Source organism: Leishmania braziliensis, chromosome 33, assembly GCF_000002845.2.
Source record: "Leishmania braziliensis MHOM/BR/75/M2904 complete genome, chromosome 33".
Classification (NCBI taxonomy): domain Eukaryota; phylum Euglenozoa; class Kinetoplastea; order Trypanosomatida; family Trypanosomatidae; genus Leishmania; species Leishmania braziliensis.
The window spans coordinates 1,194,589-1,216,014 of NC_009325.2; the positions used below are offsets into that span (position 1 = coordinate 1,194,589).

The 21,426-nt window shown below is 58.1% G+C and overlaps 2 protein-coding genes across 2 annotated transcripts; both read left to right on the forward strand.

Moving 5' to 3' along the window:
- Nucleotides 1–1,836: 1,836 nt before the first annotated feature.
- On the forward strand, nt 1,837–16,779 carry LBRM_33_3060 (conserved hypothetical protein; the record flags this gene model as incomplete). The annotated part of the gene is made up of 1 exon (XM_001568023.2): nt 1,837–16,779. The coding sequence occupies one exon, from the start codon at nt 1,837–1,839 to the stop codon at nt 16,777–16,779; it is 14,943 nt and encodes a 4,980-aa protein (XP_001568073.2).
- Nucleotides 16,780–18,458: 1,679 nt separating this feature from the next.
- LBRM_33_3070 (putative GTP-binding protein) lies at nt 18,459–21,011 on the forward strand (the record flags this gene model as incomplete). The annotated part of the gene is made up of 1 exon (XM_001568024.2): nt 18,459–21,011. One exon carries the CDS (start codon nt 18,459–18,461, stop codon nt 21,009–21,011), a length of 2,553 nt encoding a protein of 850 aa, XP_001568074.1.
- Between the last annotated feature and the right edge of the window lie 415 nt (nt 21,012–21,426).

Genomic DNA, 21,426 nt, shown 5'->3' on the forward strand with positions numbered 1-21,426 from the left:
TCACTCCCCCCAACGACACACACGCACACACTTACTAAGTGTTTATTTTCACGTGTATGCTGATATATAATCGTAGAGGAGAGAGCGAGCTGATTGGTTCCCCCCCCCCAGCTCCCTCGTTTTTCCTTTTCCGTTTTGCTTCTCGGCCCCCACGCCTGGACAAACCTGACCGGTCCAGCAGTGGGACAAGAGAGAAGAGCAACGAAATAAATGGAATGTCCCACGCGTATGCCGAGCAGAGAAGACGAGCTCTGCTGGTCGACTGTCGTTCTCCACTAGCCCTTTCCTTCATGCCACGACGCACGACCCACACGCTAGCTGAGCACCCCATCTACCTCAGTGATGAACCCCAAAAGGGAAAGCAAGAGTATGACTTATGATGATCTAGGAAGCGAAATGATGCGCTTCAGAAAAGGCTCTTGCACCAGCCACTGACTGTACACATGCGCAGCGATGAGCTACAGCATCCTACTTTCTTTCCTTTCCCCCTTCCCTTCATTCTTCGTCTATCAGCGCTGCACGTCCCACTCCATTTCTAAATAAGTGCCTTACGCCTTTCTTCTCCACCACTGAACCAGACACGTCATCGTCGCCATCTTTCCTTCCATTCCCTTTCTTGTCGTCGCCCCTGCCAGCACACACACACACACACCACCACCACCACCACCACCAAAAGAAACAAACACACGTGTGCTTCACTCCTACGCTTACGCAAGGCAAACGACAGCCAAACGACTCCTGCTATTATTCTTAGCTTCTTTGGGGGAGGAGGGGGGGCTGGTTGCACCTCCCTTTCTATGCCTTGTTGTGGATGTTGCTCATCTCAACGCGACAACGGTTTACGCCCCTGGTGCGTGTGCGTGTGTGTGGGTGTGCGCAGTCCTTATGGTGATTCAACTTCCTGTCAGTACACTTCACACACCCGCCCACATTCGATAGAGGGTTGAGTGTTTGCTGGCCTCGTTTCCAGTTCAACTTGAGGTGGTCCTCGTGTGTCTGCATCTGTGAGTGTTTCTGCAGAGTTACACATTTTCATCTTTTTCCTTTCTCTTTTTCTCTGTTCTCGTTTCTTTTGTACTTTCTCATTTGCTTCACTGGATATCGGTGCTCATCAGTTTTTTTTTTTGTTTTTATCTTCTCTTTCGTTGCTCTTAGTTACAGCCCCGTGACTCAGCTCGTCGTTTCTTTGAGTTTGCAAGCCCTGCACTCTCCCTCCCTGTCTGAATACCAGTTGCGCCCAACGTCATAGTACCTTCCGTTGTTGTCTGCTGTTTTTTTTTCGTTGTTGTTGTTTCTCCTCCTTTCGCTCTGTCCCTCACAATTAGTTCAAGTCTTTCGAGAGCGTGTGCCCCGCTCGGCGCCTGCCACCGCCCTCTTCTCTTTCTGCTCGCTGGGCACTCTCCTTCTCCCATTTCACGTCTCTCAAACCGTGCACCTCCTACCTGCGCTTTTTGGTGGTGGCGGGGGAGACTAAAGCGTTGCAGCCGTCACCCGCCCCCCTCACCGTGCAACATCTCCACGTTGCAGGATTCGTGGCAAACGCTTGTCATTAGTATCGCCCAGGGGGGGGTTTGTGCGTGTGTTTGTGTGCGCGCACAATTATATTTACGCTAAACACAGGCACATGCGAACGACCACGAACGCAGAGAGAGATCGAGAGATCATCGACCGTACCGGGTGGATGCGAAAGGAGGCTGCGGAGAGGGGGAGCACACGCCAATTAGGAAAGCACACCGGAGAGGTGAACCAAAGCTGCTTCTGTTTTTTTCCCTTTTCCTTTGCCCGCTTTACACAGAGGATATCCCTTCCGTGTTTTTTTTTTGCTTGTAGTTTACTATGCAGTCTCTCTCAGAGCGCGACCTCGGCCGTGTGGAGAAGCTGTTTAACAGCATCCGCAGACTACTCGACTATGACGAGGTGCGCCGTCGCCATGACGGCTCTACAGCCGCAGGGGCGCATGTCTCTAGCGCTTCTGCCCTTGCAGCGACGGTGGCCCCGTCGACCGTGTTCGGTGAGCACCAGGATCAGCCAGTCGCCGGCGGTGCCAGCAACAGCATATCAGAGCGGCGACTGTGGGCAGAGCTCGCGTTTTTAATGAGTCGTGTCATTTTTGCACAGAAGCTCTCTCTCATGTCGTACGTCACAAGCGACCCTGGCTTGATGGTGGCAGAGTTAGCGCGCATACTTCTGACTTTCCTGAAGGAAAGCTGTGCCGCTGTCGCAGGGAGTGGAAAGGTGGCCAGGATGCACCATGTCGCCCTGCTCGCACAGGATCGCCTGTTCTTCCTGATGCGAGTCTTTTGCTCGCTCAAGAACTGCACCATCATGCTGAGTGACACAAGCGGTCGCGACAATGCCGGTGCCGCATTGGAGGTGTTTGACACGATCTGCAACCACGTCCTCACTGGCCAGCATTTAACCTGGATGTCGCACATCTACGTATGGTTCTGCGACGAGGCAGCGCGGCTGGCCCGCAGCGGCGGTGCGATCCCTAGCGCCTATGTCTACGCCACTCACGACACGTTGCGCTGCATCTTGGGCTGCTGCACTGATAACGAAGCGTGTGCCAAGGCCTTTCTTTACTCAGAGCCGGTGGCATGTGTCACACACATGTTTTACGGGCTCAAGCTGCGCATCTCACTAGGTGATCTGCTTCGGCCGTATGAGGACGAGCGCCCCATCGCGGAGAGTGCCAAAGTCACAGCCGGCGACGCCCCTGAGCAGCACACAAGCGTGGTGATCACAGACAATAATTGCAGCAGCTACGGCACCCCTTTCGAAGCCACCGACCGTGATGAGCTGCAACGCACCTCGATGCGGGCTAGCCCCATCCCGCAGCGGCCGCCTGGCGCAGGCTACCTCAAGACACGCTACTTCACCACCCTCACTGCTTCGCGCGCCCAGCAGCACTCACAGCAGATGCCAAGAGAAGGTCACAGAACGTCTCCAAACAGTGCCGCGGTCGCCTCGCTGGCGCACAACCTTAGCTCTTCTGCTACAAGTAGCACTGCGGGCACGTCGTGGGCGTTTGACTTGCCCGATCTGTCGACGCCACAGCTGAAGGCGCTTCTTCTTGGAGGACGTGAGAACGCCTTTGACTCACTTCTCTTTGCCGCCCTTGACGTCGTGATTGAGGTAATGCGCATGACACGCGACTACGCGCACTGGATGGTGCTTTCTACAGTCAATAATTTGCTGCTGCTCAGCAAGAAGAGCATCGAGGTCGGTGACGTGGCGGCAGTGTCGCCACCGCTGTCACAGGTAGTGGCCATGTATGAGAACATCATGGTACTGTTCCAGTTCCTGCTCTTACTGATGCAAGGGATGGACTTTGAAAAGCCGGTGCGACCGGTGTTAGGGAGCACCTCTTCAGCGCCTGCGACTTCAACACCCATCGGAGCAGAAAAGGAGGCACAGAAGGGGGACAGAAAGGGCACACAACGGCTTTCAAGGCCATCCCCGCTGAGCAGCAGACCATCGTCATTCATGCAGCTCGGCGCAGAGGGCACCTCTACCACACGCAGGGGTGAGATGGACCCGCTTCCGGCCACGGCGATGGTGGAGAACAAGACCATGGTCACCTCGATGGATAGTGCGCAGCTGCGTGAACACATATCACAAGAGATTGTGCACATGGTACTGCAAACCGACGTGCACGCGGTGTTGGTGGCGACGATGCGCATTTTGGAGTGCGACCAGACGCTCTTTCGTGTGTTGCACTCCTTCTGCATGCTGGATGGGCGAACGACTGTGCCGGCGAAGTCCACAAAGGGGCGCGGTAACACCAGCGTTGTCAAAGCGGCGGGCACGACCTTGCCCAAACGAGGCATCGGTAAGGACACTGTGGAGAGTGTGCCGACGTTCAACACCGCCGTCAATCTCTTCGTCACCTCGAACTTTGGAGACCTGCGGAACATTGCAAAATATGTGGAATGTAGCGACAACCTCGATGACGGCCTGGACGGCAACGGAGGCAGCCAAAGGGGCTCTTGCATTAGCATGGGGACCGACAATGGCCGTGAAAACGAATTGGGTGGCTCCAGCATCATCGCCTCACGTGGTACGATGTCGTTTCTCGACCAGCAGCCCTCGAGTCCGAAGCATTCAAGTCGCCAGCAGCAGAGTGAAGGTGGCGGCGGTAACAAGAAGAGGATAAAGGTCGGTGCAGGCGGCGGCAAGAGCTTCGCTAAGTCCTTTCTGAAGTCGTTCTTTGGAAATAGCACTTCAGACAGCGCGGCTGCCACCACCAAGCACGGTGTTGCAAATGAGGGCAACAACAACGACATGGAGCGGAGCTTGTCAAGCTCCTCGACGGACGTTTCTTCCTACTCATGCTCCGAGAGCGACGCGGGCAGCAGCATTAAAAGCAGCAGTGGCAGCCGCACCAGTGACGACAATAATCTTCTCAGCTGTGCGAGGGGGACGCTGGAGGGCAGTGGTGTTGGCTCACTACTGTCGAAACACAGCTTTGGCGAGAGTGGCGGCTACCCTCTGCCATGGAAACGTGGCAGCAGCATCTACCACGCGCTGAAGGGTGGTGACAATGGCCGTCATCACCGACGTAAGCACAGAGCGAGACTGGTGTATTCAGAGTGGCGTGACGTGCCTTCCTACACGGCGCTTGCGAGAGAGCTGGTTCGCATCTTAAACCTCGTGCTAGAGGACGTGGAGCTCAGTGTGGACGTTCGTCTCGGGGCAGGACTGCTTCTGCCCAGCGTTGTGTTGCGCGATAAACACGTGTTTCGCATCTATGAGGGTCACATGCTCATCCGCAATTACTTGACACTGCTCCTCCGCGAGCTTCAGTACAACATAAAGCTGCGTGGGATGTCGACACCTGCGGCTGCAGATCGTGAAGGAGCGTTGCACACATCCTTCAGTGGCTCGCAGGAAGAGCAGCAGAGTGTTTTGGGCAGCGCTGTGGCGAGCTTGTTACCGCTACCAAAGCAGCAGCAGGTGTGCAGCAGCAGCCGTGCGCACCTAACACAGCAGGAGCTGATGGACTTTGCGCCGAAGGTAATTCAGACACTTGAGCAGACCTTTAAAGTTCTCGGTGTAATACCGCTGACGAGTGACGTGGCCTCGCTCACGGAGCTGCCGCTCTACTTCTGCACTGACGGCGGTGCTCCGCTCGGCAATGCCCTTGAGTGCTGGTTTACACGGGTCGTCGTTCTGTGGCTCATCGGCCTCGTTGGTGCACAGTGTGATGAGGACATCGATCGACATGCGATGGAGGTGCTGCTCCTCCTCATGAGCCGCGCTGTTGCCCGGGGGTCGCTGCCGAAGGACAGCAGCAGAACACTCAGGGGCACCCCTTCTGGCGCCGCCACCGTGGTGCAATGCAGCACCACCGCTGGCGTAGCAGCACCGTCCGGCACGACGCCGACTGTGACATCGTCCTCTGCAGACTGGGCCAATGCACGACACACACGGGCGCTTTCCGTGGCGGACGGTGCCGCTGGAGTCATGTCCTCTCCATTCCTGACGTCATTGTCCACCCACACTTTCAGCTTCTCGGCGACAGCAACGGAGCTAGGAGTATCGACGGCTGCAGCGGAGTCTATGACACACGTCGGCCCACGACCGCCAATTAGTGGTAGCGGTCTCAACGGCGCCGAACACGATGCCGAGATGGACCCTCAGCGCAATCCCTCCAGTCATTCCCTGTTAGACACAACCAAGTTAGCTGGTCTTACGACTGCGGCGGCCGTCGACACCGACATGGTGGAGTGCGGCAACACCGTCGAGGCACTCAGTTTGGTATTTCGGGTGCTGCTGAGCCGCTCGCAAGACCTGCTCTCTCCTGCCGGGCTGTCCACGGTGCTCTCGCTCTTTACGAGCAGCGACAGCAACCTCTCGCTCCTGGGCCGTGAGTGCATGACATGCTCCCTGGAGATTCCGTCCGTATATCCACTCTACACGGACGTCATTGTCGACAGCAATGCCTTCTTACTCACAAAGACGCTCTCAGTGATATCGGCGTACTTGACCTCAACATCGCTGACGCCGGTGACACGGCGCGAACGGCGACTGTGGATGCAGTGCTGCGGCTGCGTTGATGCGGCCATACGCGTCCTTGCGCGTGTGCTTGACTCACCTCAGTCGACACCAAACTTTATGAGAGTGATTCCACTTCTCTTTCAGTTCCTCTCTGCCTTTGAGTCTGGCGATTGCAAGCCGCCGCAGCTGTCGTGCACCAACTTCATCGTTAGCGTTACGGAGCGACTGGCGAAGCTGAAGGGCATGGAGTACTTCATCATCGTCACTCAGGCGGTGCTGGACGCCTCCACGGGCACTTTCGGCAGTACCAAGAGCGGCTACACCAACGCCTGCGACCCAGAAACATACTACACAGAGATGCAGGTGATTGGCAGCTTCCGCATTGCCCTCCACAACTGTGCGGCCGAGAAGCCCATCTTTCTGGAGTTGCTTCCGTCGCTACTGACCCTCGCCAAGGGGCACAGCGACTCGCTCTTCACCGACCTTGTTGAGGTTCTTTTTCGTATTCTGAAGTGCACGAGCATTGTCAGCTCCGAGCGGCTTCTCAGTTTCATTCTCGATCATGAGCTGACACAAATGCTTCCCTACTTGGAGCTCTCGGGACGCTACGTGGAGGAGAAACTGCCCTTCACTGGTACCGCAGCGGACCTGCAGCGCTTTTGGCAGCCCATCTTGGTCCGCTCGCCGCGGCGCAGCGCGCTCCGTTTCACGTCTCACGGTGGTGTGCAGGTAAGCGTGGGGCTGTGGCCAGACAAGGGGTTCAGCATTTCAACCTGGTTCAACTTTGATCGGCTATACAGCACAATCCCGTTATTCGAGTTCCAAGGTGTCCTGAGCGATAGTGGTGGTGTCACTTCCACGCTGCGCGGCTTGACCACGACCGCGTTCCTCTTTATCTTCGGTGGCGATAGCGTTCAGCTGACGATGAACGATGGACGGCGCATCACAGTTAACGAGAGCCATGCGCTGCAAAACTTCAGCCCAAACAAGTGGGTACACGTTTGCGCCGTTCTGCGCCCAACGCGCGTTTGCGATGTCTACATCAGCGGCTTCAAGGTGGGCACGACGGCGTTCCCGTACTTCGCTGCAGGTGCGGCGGCGCGCGTGAACGTCGGCTTCACGGATGATGTGCTCAAGCACGCCACGTTGTTGACCACTGACACTTCGCCGCTCTTTTCAATGGGCGACATCGCGCTCTGGGCACAACCATTGAGCCAATCGCAAGTGCAGGCGGAGCTTGCAAACGACGGCGACAGGCGTGGTGCAACGACGGGTGCTGGATGCCCAGTCTCTTTTCCTGCGAAGATTCGGGAGGAGGGCATCCCTCAAGAGCTGACGATGATGGGCGTGATGTCGCAGACCACGGGCCCCAGCAGCATGGTTGGTCTCTCGTTTGCAACGGCCAACAGCACCACCGCGGGACCGAGTGACAACTTCACGGAGGAGAAGGGCCTCCACTGTGGTGGCGCGTGGTCGGCCTCTGCCGCGCGCATGGCCCGCTTTGTGCCGTTCGAGAATGAAGACGACATGCTGCGGAATGTACTGGCCAATCCTACTGGCTTCCCGGTAATTGCAAAGCTTGTCGGCCGGTACACGACACCACCGAAATCGTGGGTGGACTACCCGCTGCTGTGGGTGACCCGTGGTGGCATCGTGCGCATGCTGGACTGGATGCACCTCGTCACGTCCTCGACGCAGCTGGAGGACCTCTTGAAGCTCATTTTGGAGTGCGTGCAGCGCACTACGATCGCCGCCACGCTCGATCCGCGCACGTACTTGCTCTTCGCCTACATGCTGAGAAACCATGTCGCCCGCTACATGACAAACGCCACATGTGACCAGCTCCTCGAACTGACTTCTTCTCACATCAACATCTTCGACGAAGAGCACCGCGTTGTCATTAACCGACTTGCCTTTGAGCATGTCCTGAGCGACTTCGCCCTCTACGCCGCGCTGCAGTTGGACACGGCGCTTTACCTCCTGAAGCGCGTCCGCCGACTCTTTCACACGTCGCAGTGTCGCTACGCGAGACACAACGCGCGCTTCGTTTCGCCGTACCGCTTTATCGACCGACTACTGCACAGCCTCATTGGGGCGGCTGCGCGAACACCGCTGCAACTGCATCGCGCCGTGGTCAAGGTAGCCCAACAAGTCGTCGTGGCTTGTGATATGGAGGATGGACTAGTACAAATCTTCATCTCTCTGGTTGCCTTGCTGACACCCGAGGAGAGTATGGTGAGCAGCCGGCGTAACCCGAAGATCAAGGTTGTGCTGCCGGAAATGAGGGCCGTTACTCGTGGAACTGACATTTCACTGCGTACGGCAAATCACTTGACTACGCTGCTGCTATCGACTCTGGTGGAGTGCTTCTCGCAGAGCCCCTGCGTGTTGGCGTTGTCGCACACGGTCGACCTGCCGTGGTACTCGGTGTGTGTGTCGCGCTTCGCCGACCCAGCGGCGGTGGTGTACGCGACGCGCATCTTCTTCGAGGCTGTCCAGCACAATCCGGTGCTGCAGGAGGAGGTCGCACAGCACCAGTCCGCTGTCGTGGAAGTGCTGACGGAGCACGCGGTGCACGAGGACCTCATTCTACTTTTGTTGGCGCTCACGATAGGTGCCGCGCGACACATTGACGTGCTATCTCACAAGCATTCGCTGCAGCAGCAGCTCGACAGTCTGCTGAGCACCTTCACCCCGGAGCCAAACACGCTCGTTTCCCCTATTTTTGTGCAACTCCTCGTCACTCACCTTCACCGCATTGTGCAGTGCCCACGGCGGTGTCCCGTGAAGGCACAGACGGTGCAGCAAGAAGACCAACGACTCTTGCACCGCGTTCGGTGCTACTTCAGCGTGGCGCGCGTGTGCAGTCGACTCATGATCCTCATCAGGGTACGCCGATACCGGGCACTCTTGATCCGTCACCGCCTCTCCACAGCCGGCACCTCCTCCGTCGAAATGCCCATCCTCAGCCTTTCGCATCACCAGCGAGTGCGCAGCAGTGGAATCGGGAGTAGCAGCAGTCAGATTGCCAGCTTTGCGTCCAACAGCGAAGCCGGTGTCATCGCCGGCGCCGCCCCAGCAGAACTAGTAAACGCATCCTTTGCCTCCAGCAGTCACAGTCGCGCGCCTCTGAGCTCCCTCTCGCCAAGTCCGCGCGGCGTCGACGCCGCGACCGGCAGGTGCAGCGGTGAGCGCAGTGGGGCAGCGACTGGGGTAGCATTACGAACGACTCAGTCACAGTTGGTCCGTGGCTCGTACGGGTTTGGTCGTCGTAGCACCGGTGGCTGTGGCAGTGGTGACCGCAGATGCGAGGGCGATCTACCGCTGGGCCGAACGCCGCTCAAAGACACTGTAGGTCCGCGCTCGCTTCTGATGTTGTCTGCCCCCGCGGTCAACATCGGCAATGACGATCACACCGCTAGCAGCGCCGATACTATTGGCGAGGCACCGAAGTGGAAGCTGCCGGTGCTGCTACCAGACATGTGGGCCACGCCGTTGTCCCCACTGCACAGGACGGCAGTATCACACGAATTTATCCCCGCCGCATCGTCCGCGACTAGCGGACACAACACCGATATTGCGGTGGGACAGACATGCCAGGCCCCCAGCGAACACGGCGTATCCCGGATGAGTGCGCATCTGGGAGCATGCTGCGCCCACGACTCCGCTGGTGATGACAGCGATGCGAGCTCCGTTGCTGCTTCAGTTGACGTGATCGACACCCAATTGAAGGCAAGTTCGGATTTCCGTGTGCATTCGCGAAAGCACCGGCGTGCCTTTGCCGTACTGCACGTCTCGTTGCTGCTGTGGCTGCCACTGCAGGTGAAGCGGTGTCAATGGGTGCTCATACCTCACTCACATCCATCCGAAGAGGACCTCAGTTGTCACCATGCCGGGACACTGTTTTGCATTCGGACATTGCACCATTTTGCGTCTATGTCGAACAACTTTTACCTCTTCGTGAATTCACCGATGCAGACGGCGGCTCTGAGCTCGCTGGTGGCGTACATCTCGCGCGACATGCTCCTGGAGCAGCTTGACATGTGGGAGCAGATGATCAGTTCGATGGAGGTTGCGCCAGTGCGAGGTTCGGAGGTAGGGACGGCGACAGTTACGGCTACTGTAGCCACGATGAGCACGACCACAGAGAAACATCACCAGCAACCGCTGCAGAAAGACACACCCGTGCCTCTCGCTGTGAGCCTACCAGCGGACAGGGGCATCAAGTCTGCAGAAGACACCGAGGGAGATGGGGAAGGTGAAGAGGTGCCTCCAGTTGGCAGTATGAGTTCTGCTTCATTCAATCCTATACGACGCATCTCAAGCTCTGATAAGGCCATGGCCACTGCGACGAAGCCACTAATGCTTGACCACCATCGCAGCAACAGCAGTGTGGATGCCTACAGCGTCGACCGAGAGAGCGTGCACGAGGACGCGGAGTCCGAGATGGCAGCGAGACCACCACCGCAGCAAGGCCTTTCCGAAACGCTGCAGCGACGCCTTACTCGACCCAGTTCCATGACGCTCCGCACTGCCGAATCGTTGTCGACACAGCTTGACAAGATAGCGGCTTTGGAGTCGCTGCAGTCACGCTTTACGTTCGGCAGCGAGGAACTGGACGATGCGGAAGTGGAGAAAGCTGGAGCGGAGCGGCGATGCTGCGTTAGTCTCGACGATGGCGACGCGAGCAGCGTCACGAACAGTTTTTTTGATGTTGAGGGGCTTTTGCCTGTCAAGTTGACTCATGTGCCATCGAGGCACCGAAGGAAACCACAACTTCCACCTCAATCGCTGCGGCTGTGCACGACAGAGTTGGCGCAGGACCCATACACTAAAGTACAAGACGAGGAGCGCGGCAGCAGCGCTACCACCGCAGCTGCAACGATCATGGGGAGGGATACAACGGCTGCCGCGACGGCGGGGCTACATGATTCGAAAGAAGCCTCTCCAGCAAAGCCAGACGCAAGCGGCAACAATGGTGACAATGATGACACCTCGTCTGTGTCGTCTTCGGAGATGTCGGTGCGTAGCCATATCTCTATGATGTCTAGTTCGAGCCTAACGTCGGTCTCGTCGACAATGCCCTCGACTATGGCAGACACAAAGAGGGCGGTCTCAGCACCGATCGGATCCTTTTCAAATTTATCCCCTGAGTCTGCCACTCTGCGTGGCCACAACCCCTCCAATGTGGATTCGATGACCGCCACGAAGATCGTCGAATCCGTAGGTGAAGTGGTGCGCCGCGACGCCGTGAGCCTTCTTCGTGCTCTAATCCGCTCTTCTCTCGACACGTTACCAATGCCGAACTGGGTAGGGGGCTCAGCCTATGGCTCGTGCGGGGGGCTGCTCTTTCAGCTGCTCTTCATTACCACTGCCAAGGCACTTGCTGACGGCTCGACGACAACCCTCGTACGCTACTTTTTGCTGGGCGTCAGCAACGCGGTAAAGGAGAAGCGAGACCTGGAGGTGGGGCAGGCCTCGCATCACTGTCACTTCCCCTCCTTGTCGAAGAGTGTTGTCTCTGTCAAGGTAACACCGAGTGGGCTCGACGGGTCGCTGCTTGGACGGCCGGCATCGACCTTCTGGGATACGTCCATGTTGAGTACCGCTGCAGGGGCAGGAGCATCGATGGGTAGCAATGTCGGCGGGCTCCCCACAAATGAGTCTTTGGCATCCGTCGGCTCACACACAAGGGGTATGTCGCTATCAGCGGTCTCCATCTCGTCCACTAGTCGTGCGGTCCTCAACGGCCCCGTTAGTCTTGGAGTCAGCGGTGCTGGACTCGCTCCTCTGGGTGCGTCGCAGATGGGGGCCGATGATGGCGTCGGGCTTTATTCACAGCACGGCAGCGCGCCTCTGACGCCGAAGGTGCCTGGGCAGACTTACGTTTCGATGAACTCTGCGGCATTGCCGACGCACCACCATGTGCCACTGTCCTCGAGCTTCAACGGGGCTGTTAGTGCTAGTGCTGGGCACGCACAGCATCACAGCAGCAACAGCAACTTGACTTCGGCAACCGGAGCATACTCAGACGTGTTCCTCTTCAACCTAAGCCACTTTACAGACTTGATTGTGGACATGCTCGCCATCAATGTGCTGGACCTCTCGATGGTGACACACTTTTTCCTGACCCTGCTCGTGCTCTACCAGGGGTGGCCGAAGCGGTATGTGGATCAGCTGAGTTGGCAGGTGATGCAGGTGTGCATTGCGGTGCTGAACCGACCATCAACCCAAGACGCCAGCGTCGGCCTTATCGAGAGCGTCTACACACTGTCGACGCTGGTGCTTCGGCGTGGGTGGAAGCACAAGGGTGTCTTGGAGTCGTTGTTGCGAGTACTCTACCGCGTCTTTGTATCGCTCCCACCGTCATGGATGACAGACGCCGACGCGCGTCACCGCAAGCGTCTCATCACGCTCATCTTCCGCCACATTGTGCAGACCTACGCTGGCACAAGGGAGCTCGAAAAAGCGTTGACGATGCGCATGCTGACGCAGCGCCTGTCCCTCTACGACGACTTCCTCATGGTCTTCTCCCTGAAGAACGAGGACGAGTGTTGCGCGACGTTTGATCAGTACTGCATCGACCAGTTTTCTTCCATCGATGCGCTCATGTCGGGCCGCCTCAAAGCCAAGGCAGATCTTGCCTACAAGGCCAGCATCAAGACACGCAGCGAGTATATCAAGCGCATCAAGGCCTTCAACGGCCGGTACATCCAAGTCATGGAGGTGACGGAGTGCTATCGGCCCGCTGCTTTGCGTTTGACTTACGCGTCCAGGTTCTCTTCCTTCGTGGCCACAACACCGCATGTAGATGCATCACAGCTGCACTGGCTGCTTTCTTCAGTGTGCGCGCTGCGCGAGAACCATACGGCGTCGCACGCGACGCCATGGTGCATGCCAATGACCGGGGCTGGGGTGTCAGCTGACAGAAGTGCGGCTCTTAGGGTGTCCGCTAGGCGAACCAACGCCGGTGAAGGGGCGGAACGCACGCTTTACCACTTTATGGATCCGCAGATGAACTACGGCGAGTTGAAAGGTGTGCGATGGGGCGAGTGGCGCGACTCGCACGAGCCGATAGAAGAGGCGGCAACGAGCGCCACAACGACACCTGGTGCACTCGACCTGAGCTGTGTTAGTGGCTCCAGCCACACTGATATGACTAGAGGCCCGATGAATGCGAACAGCGCATCATCTCCTACCAAGACGAGCGGCACGGTAGCGCTGGCAGCAGGAGTACGAAGGTCAACGAAAGAGCATCCGCCGGAGAACGACTTGGTTCACGCTGCGGAATGCGAGGAGCTTGTCCAGCACATTGCAGTGCTAGTGCCGCCCCTCAGCACCCACTGTCGTCCGCACATTGGCGATGACGCCTTCCGCACGGCGCTGAAGGACTTGTCGATCACGCTCACACCCTCCGCGATAACGCTGCTGCGCTACTTGGTGGCACCACACGAGACGGTGCGTTTTCTCGGTAACGGCTTCCGCATCAACGGCATTCACGCCACCCCGTGCCTCATCCTGCTCACGAATGTGACGTTGAAGGTGATTAGCTTTTCACGCGTGACAGAGGGCGGAGACGTCATCCTGTGTGAGCACGCGGTCGATGACGACGACACGCACAGCCGCGGCGCCCCCGGCGAGCTGAACCTCAACGTCAACAACAACAACAACAACTGCATCAGCAGTCCTGGCCACCACAACACTGCAGGAGGCTCTTTCGACGACAGCAAGTGGTCGCTGACGAAGTCGATGGGCAGGAATCCATTCAGCACGGCATCCATGGCAAGGCAGCTGCAGAAGCTGTTCTATGACGACTCAATAAAGCACCGACAGCATCAGGACGGCACGCGCGTTGCACAGGCGGTGCGGCAGGTGATGAGCTACAACTACCAAAACATCTATTGGACCTACCTGGTCAGCTCAATCCGCGCAGTACGCCCGCTGCACTACATGCACCTTAACACAGCTGTGCAACTGCTACTCTATTATGACAACGGCCCAATGCTCTCCGTGGTGGACGCAAAGCAGTCCATGAACCCGTCCGCAAGAAAGGAGTTCATCAAAGCGCTCAAGGACGTCGTGGGGACGCAGCAGTGCACTTTCATCGACGAGAACCAGCGAGGGGCAAGTATGCGGACACACCTGGTTCGGTGGGCGACGGGTTCGCTCTCGAACTACGAGTACCTGCGCTTCTTAAACGAGGTGGCGGGGCGGACGAACCGAGACCTGAACCAGTACCCCATCTTTCCTTGGGTGTTGGCTGACTATACGAGCACCACCCTCGACCTGGAGGCGGCCTCCACCTTTCGCGACTTTGCGTATCCAATGGGGGCACAAACGGAGACACGGCGCGCCGCTGCTGCGAAGCTCTACGAGAACACACGGGAGGTGTGCGACGTGGGCAAGGGCGAAGCCCACCCGTTCCACCACGGCACTCACTACTCTACCAGCGGCGGCGTGCTGTACTTCCTCGTACGCGCACAGCCCTTCACGACATATGCGCGCCTCTTCCAAGGCGGTGACTTTGACCTCGCTATGCGACTCTTTGACTCCGTCGCCGCGTCGTTCGCGTCGTGCATGTCAGGCTCGGCAGACTGCAAGGAGCTCATCCCTGAGTTCTACGTTAACAGCGGATTTCTGGCCAACGCAGATCACCTCCACTTAGGCACCAAATCGAACGGAGAGGCGGTCGATGATGTGCGGCTCCCGCCATGGGCGAAGAACTCACAGCAGGTCTTCACTGCTGTGATGCGATACGCACTGGAGTGCCCCTACGTTGTCGAGCACCTGCATCAGTGGATCGACCTCGTCTTTGGTGTGCGTCGGCGTGGCCCGCTCGCGGTGGAGCGGTACAACGTGTTTCAGCGCATGACGTACGGCGAGGAAGTGGCGCAGGCGCTTAAAAACGCCGAGACACCGCACGACTGCGACGTCATTATTGCAGAGGTGGACAACTTTGGTCAGACGCCGCCGCAGCTCTTCCAGGAACTGCACCCCTCCCATCACGAGCTGGCACCTGTTGTGAAGGCTTCGCCACTGGACGGCGGTGCCACGAGAGGTGGTGGTGGCGTTATGACACAGTCAGACAACCATAGCACCGGTGGTGGCGGCTCAGCTGCGTCGTGGTCAGTGACGAATGTCATAAGCGCGATGATGCTTGGCGGTTTGTACACCTCAGCCACGGTAACAGCCTCGTCAGCAGCAGCGGTAGCAGGAGCAGGAAACCAGCTTGGGGTCACCTTCAGCAATCTCGTGTCCTCTGGCTCCTTCACTAGTGGTCAGACATACACGCAAACATTTCGCCGCGAGGCACCCAAGGTGGTGCGGATGCTGATTCATGCCATGGACGAGACCCAGACGTGGTTTGTGCTGCGGGACCCGCCAGGCAGCGTGCTGCAGCACCCATCACCGCCGGCGCTGACGGACGTGTTTTGCTTCAGCAGTCAAGCTGTGCTGCACTTCAGCATGCTACGCACCACCAAGAAGCTCGCGTGTGCGTACGCGCAGCTTGTGCCAGTAGCGGACACGGATTACTACCTGTGCTGGCACGAACGGGAGGCACGCCTCATGCGCTACACAACCGGACAGGCTACCTTCCACTCCGCCATCGCCTTTGATCCGCGGGATGAGAACGGTGCCCGCATCAGCGCTGTCGCCGTTGGCCCGCGTGAGTCTGTCCTGCTTGTTGCCATTAGCAGCGGCGCGGTGTACTGCCTCTTTCCCAACGACACAGGCGATGGCGCGCTCCACGTGCGTGGGACGTTGTGCTACCACCGATCGCCTGTTACGAAAATCGCGCTCGAGTCGAAGCGACATCGTGCCGTCACCATCACACACTCCGCCGGCGACGACGAGCCCATTCTGTGGCGCGTGCAGCGAAGTGGTTGTTGCTTTGTGTGTCGCCTTGGAGTACAGCAGCTTCTACCGACGCTGCCACATTCTTTGATATCACCGACTAGTGAGACAACATCCGAGACTGCCGAAGGGTACACTGTCGTAGACGTTGCGATCGATACCGTGTCGGGCAACGTGGCGCTCGTGACGGCTCGGTCGCTGCTGCTGTTCGACACCAACGGCGAGCCATTTGGCGTGGGCACGTTGCCATCACCGACGTCACTATGCCCGGTGAGCACTGTTACGCTCAAGGACGATAACGGCGACGTTGGTGTGGCGGTAAGCCGTCCTGTACTCTGCGTGGCCGACATCACCGCTGTTGCCTTCTATCAAACAAGTGAGTGGGCTTCCGGCATGGGGATGCTCCTCACCGGCCACAGGGACGGAAGCCTCTCTGCATGGCGCACAACGCGGCTACCTCCGCACACAGTTGCCCCTGGCAAGATAGCCATGGTTGAGTTTCACGCCCGTCTGCTCAGCGGCTCAGCGATGCCGACGGCATCGACTACTGCAGGCAGTTTTACAGGGCAACAGGATGCGGCTGCTGCTGGTGCGGGTAGCCGCGGTAGTGTGTCGATGAGCGGCGCGGCGTCTCTCGGCACCAGTGGTGGTGCTCCCGGTGCGGCAGCTGGAATCACTGGCACAGGTGCAATGAACTGCCCAGTGACGGCGTTGCATCAAGAGAACGCCGATGTGCCGACCTTCTTGGTCGGTTATGCCAACGGAACGGTGCGGCAGCTTGTCTTTGAGGATCCAGTTCTATCCTCTTTGTGCGGAAGCGGAGGTGGTGGTGCGGGCGGAGGCAGCAGCGGCAGCGGAAACACCGGGGATGACCGCAGCCAGCGTCGCCGATGCCCCGAGGGTGTACCTGCGCCCTGTAGCTAGCGGGTACGCGGGATGTGGCTACGATGGGGGGGGTGGGGGCTGGCTGGCGGGGGCATTCGAAATCCACGATCGTCAAACCTACCAATCCAAGGAGACCTCGGAAGAGCAAGACGTTTCAGGCGTAGACGCTCTGTAACAGACTCGTATGACAGCGGTGCGTGGATGCTGAACCATGTGTGTGTGTGTGTATTCCTCTCTTCTACGACAACAACGGAACACCTCAAGCCTCGATGCGCCAAGTCAGCGAATTCGGAGAGAGAAAGAGAGAGCGAAAACAACAGTCACTGTAGGAAAGACGAAAAACATTACCTCAGCGCACTAAAGAAGGGCAGACAAGTGAGCGTTTGGACGTGTGAGGTGGTGCGAGGTGCAGGGAAAATGGTGAGGAGATCTGCGCGAATGTTCAAGGGGCATGAAGAAAACCTGCTGAGTACAGATGAAAAAGCAAAAACCAGCGCCCCCCCCACCCCACCAAGGAAAAGAAAGACTCGCGTGCTTTGCAGCTTTCTGCAAACATTTTCTAGCTGACCTGTTTGATGTGCAGACGGGGAGGGCGACAATTCTCTATCGCTTCCTCGCCCCCTTCCCTCTCTCTGATTGGGAATCGCTGCATATGGTCCCTCATTGCTTCCGCCGCTTCCATCCTCCCCCTTCTCATTATCTCCTTTTGGGGCCTTTCTCTCTCTCTCTCTCTTTCTCCAACACACGTGTTTACTAACGCCACACCACGGGGAAGAAGGCTCTTGACTCCTCTGGCGAGCGAGCGGGGCTTTCTCATCACTCCGCAACAACACTAACGCATCTGGTGTTTATGTTATTCAGCATTTTCTATCTCGCCCCCCCCCCTCTCTCTCTCTATCTGCGTGTGTACGTGACTGCTCTACACACGTGGGCACACCGCAATCCCAAAACGCTGCGTGAGACCCTCTTTCTACGCCTCGCTCACCACCGCCTCATCCCTCCACCTCCCTATTCCTATTACCTTACCAGCGGGTGTGCGTGCGTGCGTGTCGTCCTTTTTTCTTTTTTGTTTTGTTTTTTTTTTTTTCCTTTTCCTTGGACGCGGCGCCGTCTGTTACCGCTGCTCCTGTTGTAATGGTCAGGACCAAGACTTCGCAGGCTATGGTGTTCTTGCTCTGGTAGCGCTGCACCTTTTGGACGGAAAATTGTACCACCGCTGCGGTCGCCCCGTACAGAGTGCCATCGCCTTCTTCCTCTCCTCTACCCTAACACAAATGTGTTTCTCGTGAGACTCTCTCTCTATCGCTCTACGTACATACAGATCTGCCCGCCTCACGTGTTTCTCTGTGCTAACGGGCGCGATCGATCACAGGACACTGGCATTCACACGCTCGCCAGGATCGCTTCCGCCTCCCATTTCATCCGTCCTGTTGGGCGCACATTCTTGTTAGCATTATCGGCGCCAACACACACACATATATATATATATATATATATCAGATCACCTCTCCTACTGTTTGCTCTCTCCGTGGGGCTCTCACCCTTGGCAGCTTTGCTGCTTGTTGTTGTTGTCGACTGTGTGGAGTAGTGACGTTGCACTCGTTTGGTTTCGGGGCCCACTTTTCTCCTTTATGGATGTTTTGCTTGTTTTCCTTCGCTTGAAGGGTTCCTGCTGACTTTGTCTGCAGACCACTCACCTACCCACAGACACGTAAGTAATGACTGCTGAGGTAGCCCACGCACTGTGCATCGTGCTGCACGAGCCGCAGGCGGAGAAGCCGTTTGCGGAGTGGGTGGCGGCCGACGCAGTGCGACAGGGCTTGAAGGATGACATTGACGAGGTGGTCACAGCTGTCATTCCGCAGGAAACCGGCGACGAAGATGGCCCCACGAGTGCAGATGCAGCGTCGCTGGCGTCCCTGTCGCCGACTCAGCACATCCCGATGACACTGGTGGAGAAGGCACTAGCGGCGCAACAGAGGGTCGATGACCGTCATCATAAAAGCTGTGCAGGGCAGCAGCAGACGTTGTTGCTGTGCCTCGTCATCATTGTGTTCTGGGACGGCCAAGCCGAGGCTAGCAAGGCCGTCCTGGCGCAGCTTAAGCAGCTGGGCGATAAGAAATGGGTCGCATCGCACGCGCCGCTGTGGGGGGATCACGTGGAAGTGCTAGTACAGGCCCTGAACATGAAGCGTGGCGCTGCAAGCATCATGAACAACAAGGTGGCGCTCGTAGCCAGTTTGCGCAAGAAGTTGCAGGCATCCACCATGGCTGCGAAGGGGTGGTGGCGGGAGGGCGCGCACCACAGGGCAGGACAACACGCTGATCCCTGCACCATGGCCGCTAGCTCGTCGACAGCGTCACCGGCGCCAACGCCAAGCGGCAGTGGTGACGCGTCAAGTGCTTCCGCCGCTGCAGCAGCGACAGCAGCCCGACTGGGGGAGACCGACCTCTCCGTAGATGCCGTCCGCCGCGCCGTCGACAATGGCCAAGGCGAAACCTTTTTTCTCTTGAGCGACCAGGACCGGACTGGACTGGCGCGCAAGGTGGAGACGCTTAAACGAAGCTGCGAAGTGGCAGAGGTGGGATGTGCGTCAGTGATGATGGAGCCACGAGAGTTGCAGCTGCCGCATGGGGGGACAGGTACATCTGGTTCCCCAGCGAGTGCCAGCACCAGGGGCAGCAACGCGGCTGCTGGTGTACCGTCGCCACCCGCTGCTTCTTCTTCGACTCCGACCACAACGCTGGTGGCGCAGGAATTCTTGCTTCGCCGTCGCTGTCCCCCCGCTGCGCTCTTCGAGCTGCGTCTGGCCATGTGCGGCAACGTGGATAGCGGCAAGAGCACTTTCACTTCAGTGCTCACCCGTGGCTGTTGTGACGATGGCCGCGGACTGGCGCGTGCCTTCGTCTTCAGGCACAAGCAGGAGTTCATGACTGGCCGCACATCCAGTGTCAGCGAGAACCACCTCGGCTTCTCTGCTGAGGGTGGGGTGGTGAACTACTCGCTGTTGCAGCCGCACCGCGCAGGGGCCGAGCTTCGACCTATTGCGCCAGCAGAGGTGGCGCTGCACCTGAAGGCCACGGCGCCAGCAACCTCCGGCGGCACAGGCACTGCAGCGGGCTCAGTGGGAGGCAGTGGGGCCCACATGATGCGCCAGTGCACTCCAAAGGAGGTCGCCACACGCAGCTCCAAGGTGGTCACGTTGTATGACCTGGCTGGGCACGAGCGGTACCTGAAGACGACCGTACTGGGCATGACGCGCAACATGCCCGACTACGCGTGTATTGTCATCAGCGCGAATAACGGCATTCAGCGCATGACAAAGGAGCACCTGGCGCTGTGCCTGGCGCTGAAGTTACCCTTTTTCATCGTCGTCACTCGCATCGATGCCACTCCGCCCAACGTCCACGATGAGACGCTGTCGAACATCCATAAGCTGCTAAAGATTCCAACCGTGCGCAAGTTGCCCTACCCGGTTCGGCGACTTGACGAAGTGACTCTCGCGGCTAAGAACCTGCGCCACGACCGGATTGCCCCGATCTTCGAGGTGAGCAACGTTACCGGTGTCGGCATCCCTGACGTGCTGCAGTTCATCAACTTACTCCCAACTCGGAAGGACTGGCGCCAGGCACGGTCCATGCCAAAGGAAATGATCATTGATAGCACCTTTTTTGTCACCGGTGTTGGTACCGTGGTGGGCGGCGTCATCACGCAGGGCGTCTTCCACGTGAACGACACGGTGCTACTAGGGCCCGACGGCTTTGGGAATTTCCGTCCTGTCGTCATCAAATCCATTCACATCAAAGGCGTCGACTCGAGCGCTGCTGAGGCTGGCAAGGATGCGGCGCTGTGTCTCAAGAAGGAAAAGCGCAGCGCTATTCGCAAGGGCAACGTCCTGGTCGACGCGGCGGCTTCCCCCAAATCGTTCTGGCAGTTCGAGGCTGAGATCATCATCCTCTACCACTCAACAACGATAACGGCAAACTATGAGCCGGTCGTCCACTCAACAACAGTGCGGCAGTCGGCGCGCATTACCTATGTCGCTCAAGAGGTGTTACGGACCGGCGACAAGTCTCTTGCGCGCTTCCACTTTCTCTACCGTCCCGAGTACATCAAAGAAGGGCAGCGACTGATTTTCCGCGAAGGCCGCACAAAGGGGATCGGCATTGTAACGAAGCTCATATGTGAGCCCGACGAGCTTCTCTTGGCCAAAAACAAGCTGCGCAGAAAGGTGCTGGAGAAGCCTCATGCATCCTTAGGGGCCAAGTAGGCAATGCAGAGTGCGGGGGCGCAGAGAGCAGAGAAAGTGCGGTAGGTGGTCAGCAAAAAAAAATCCGTACCAAGGCGCGCACCTACTGTCTTCGATGGCACACCTGAATGCATGCACCACGCCTGCGGGGTGAACACATGCACAAGCCTCTGTGTGAGTATGCATGTTGGCGCAGTTTATAATGAAAGTAGACATTATCTCCTGCTGATCGGCACAAACTCACCGTTCTGTTTCGTGAATCCCCGTGTCACGCTGGCACGAGCAGGCCCACAACGAGACGCAAACACAGCCGCGACCCGCCTTGCTCTGGGCGGGGCCGTGTCCGGGCGACATTGCTGGCGCGGCGGCGTGCTCGGATGACTTGCCCCGCGTGCGCGGCGGCAGCGCACCACCTGCACCCCTTGGCGCTGCTGCC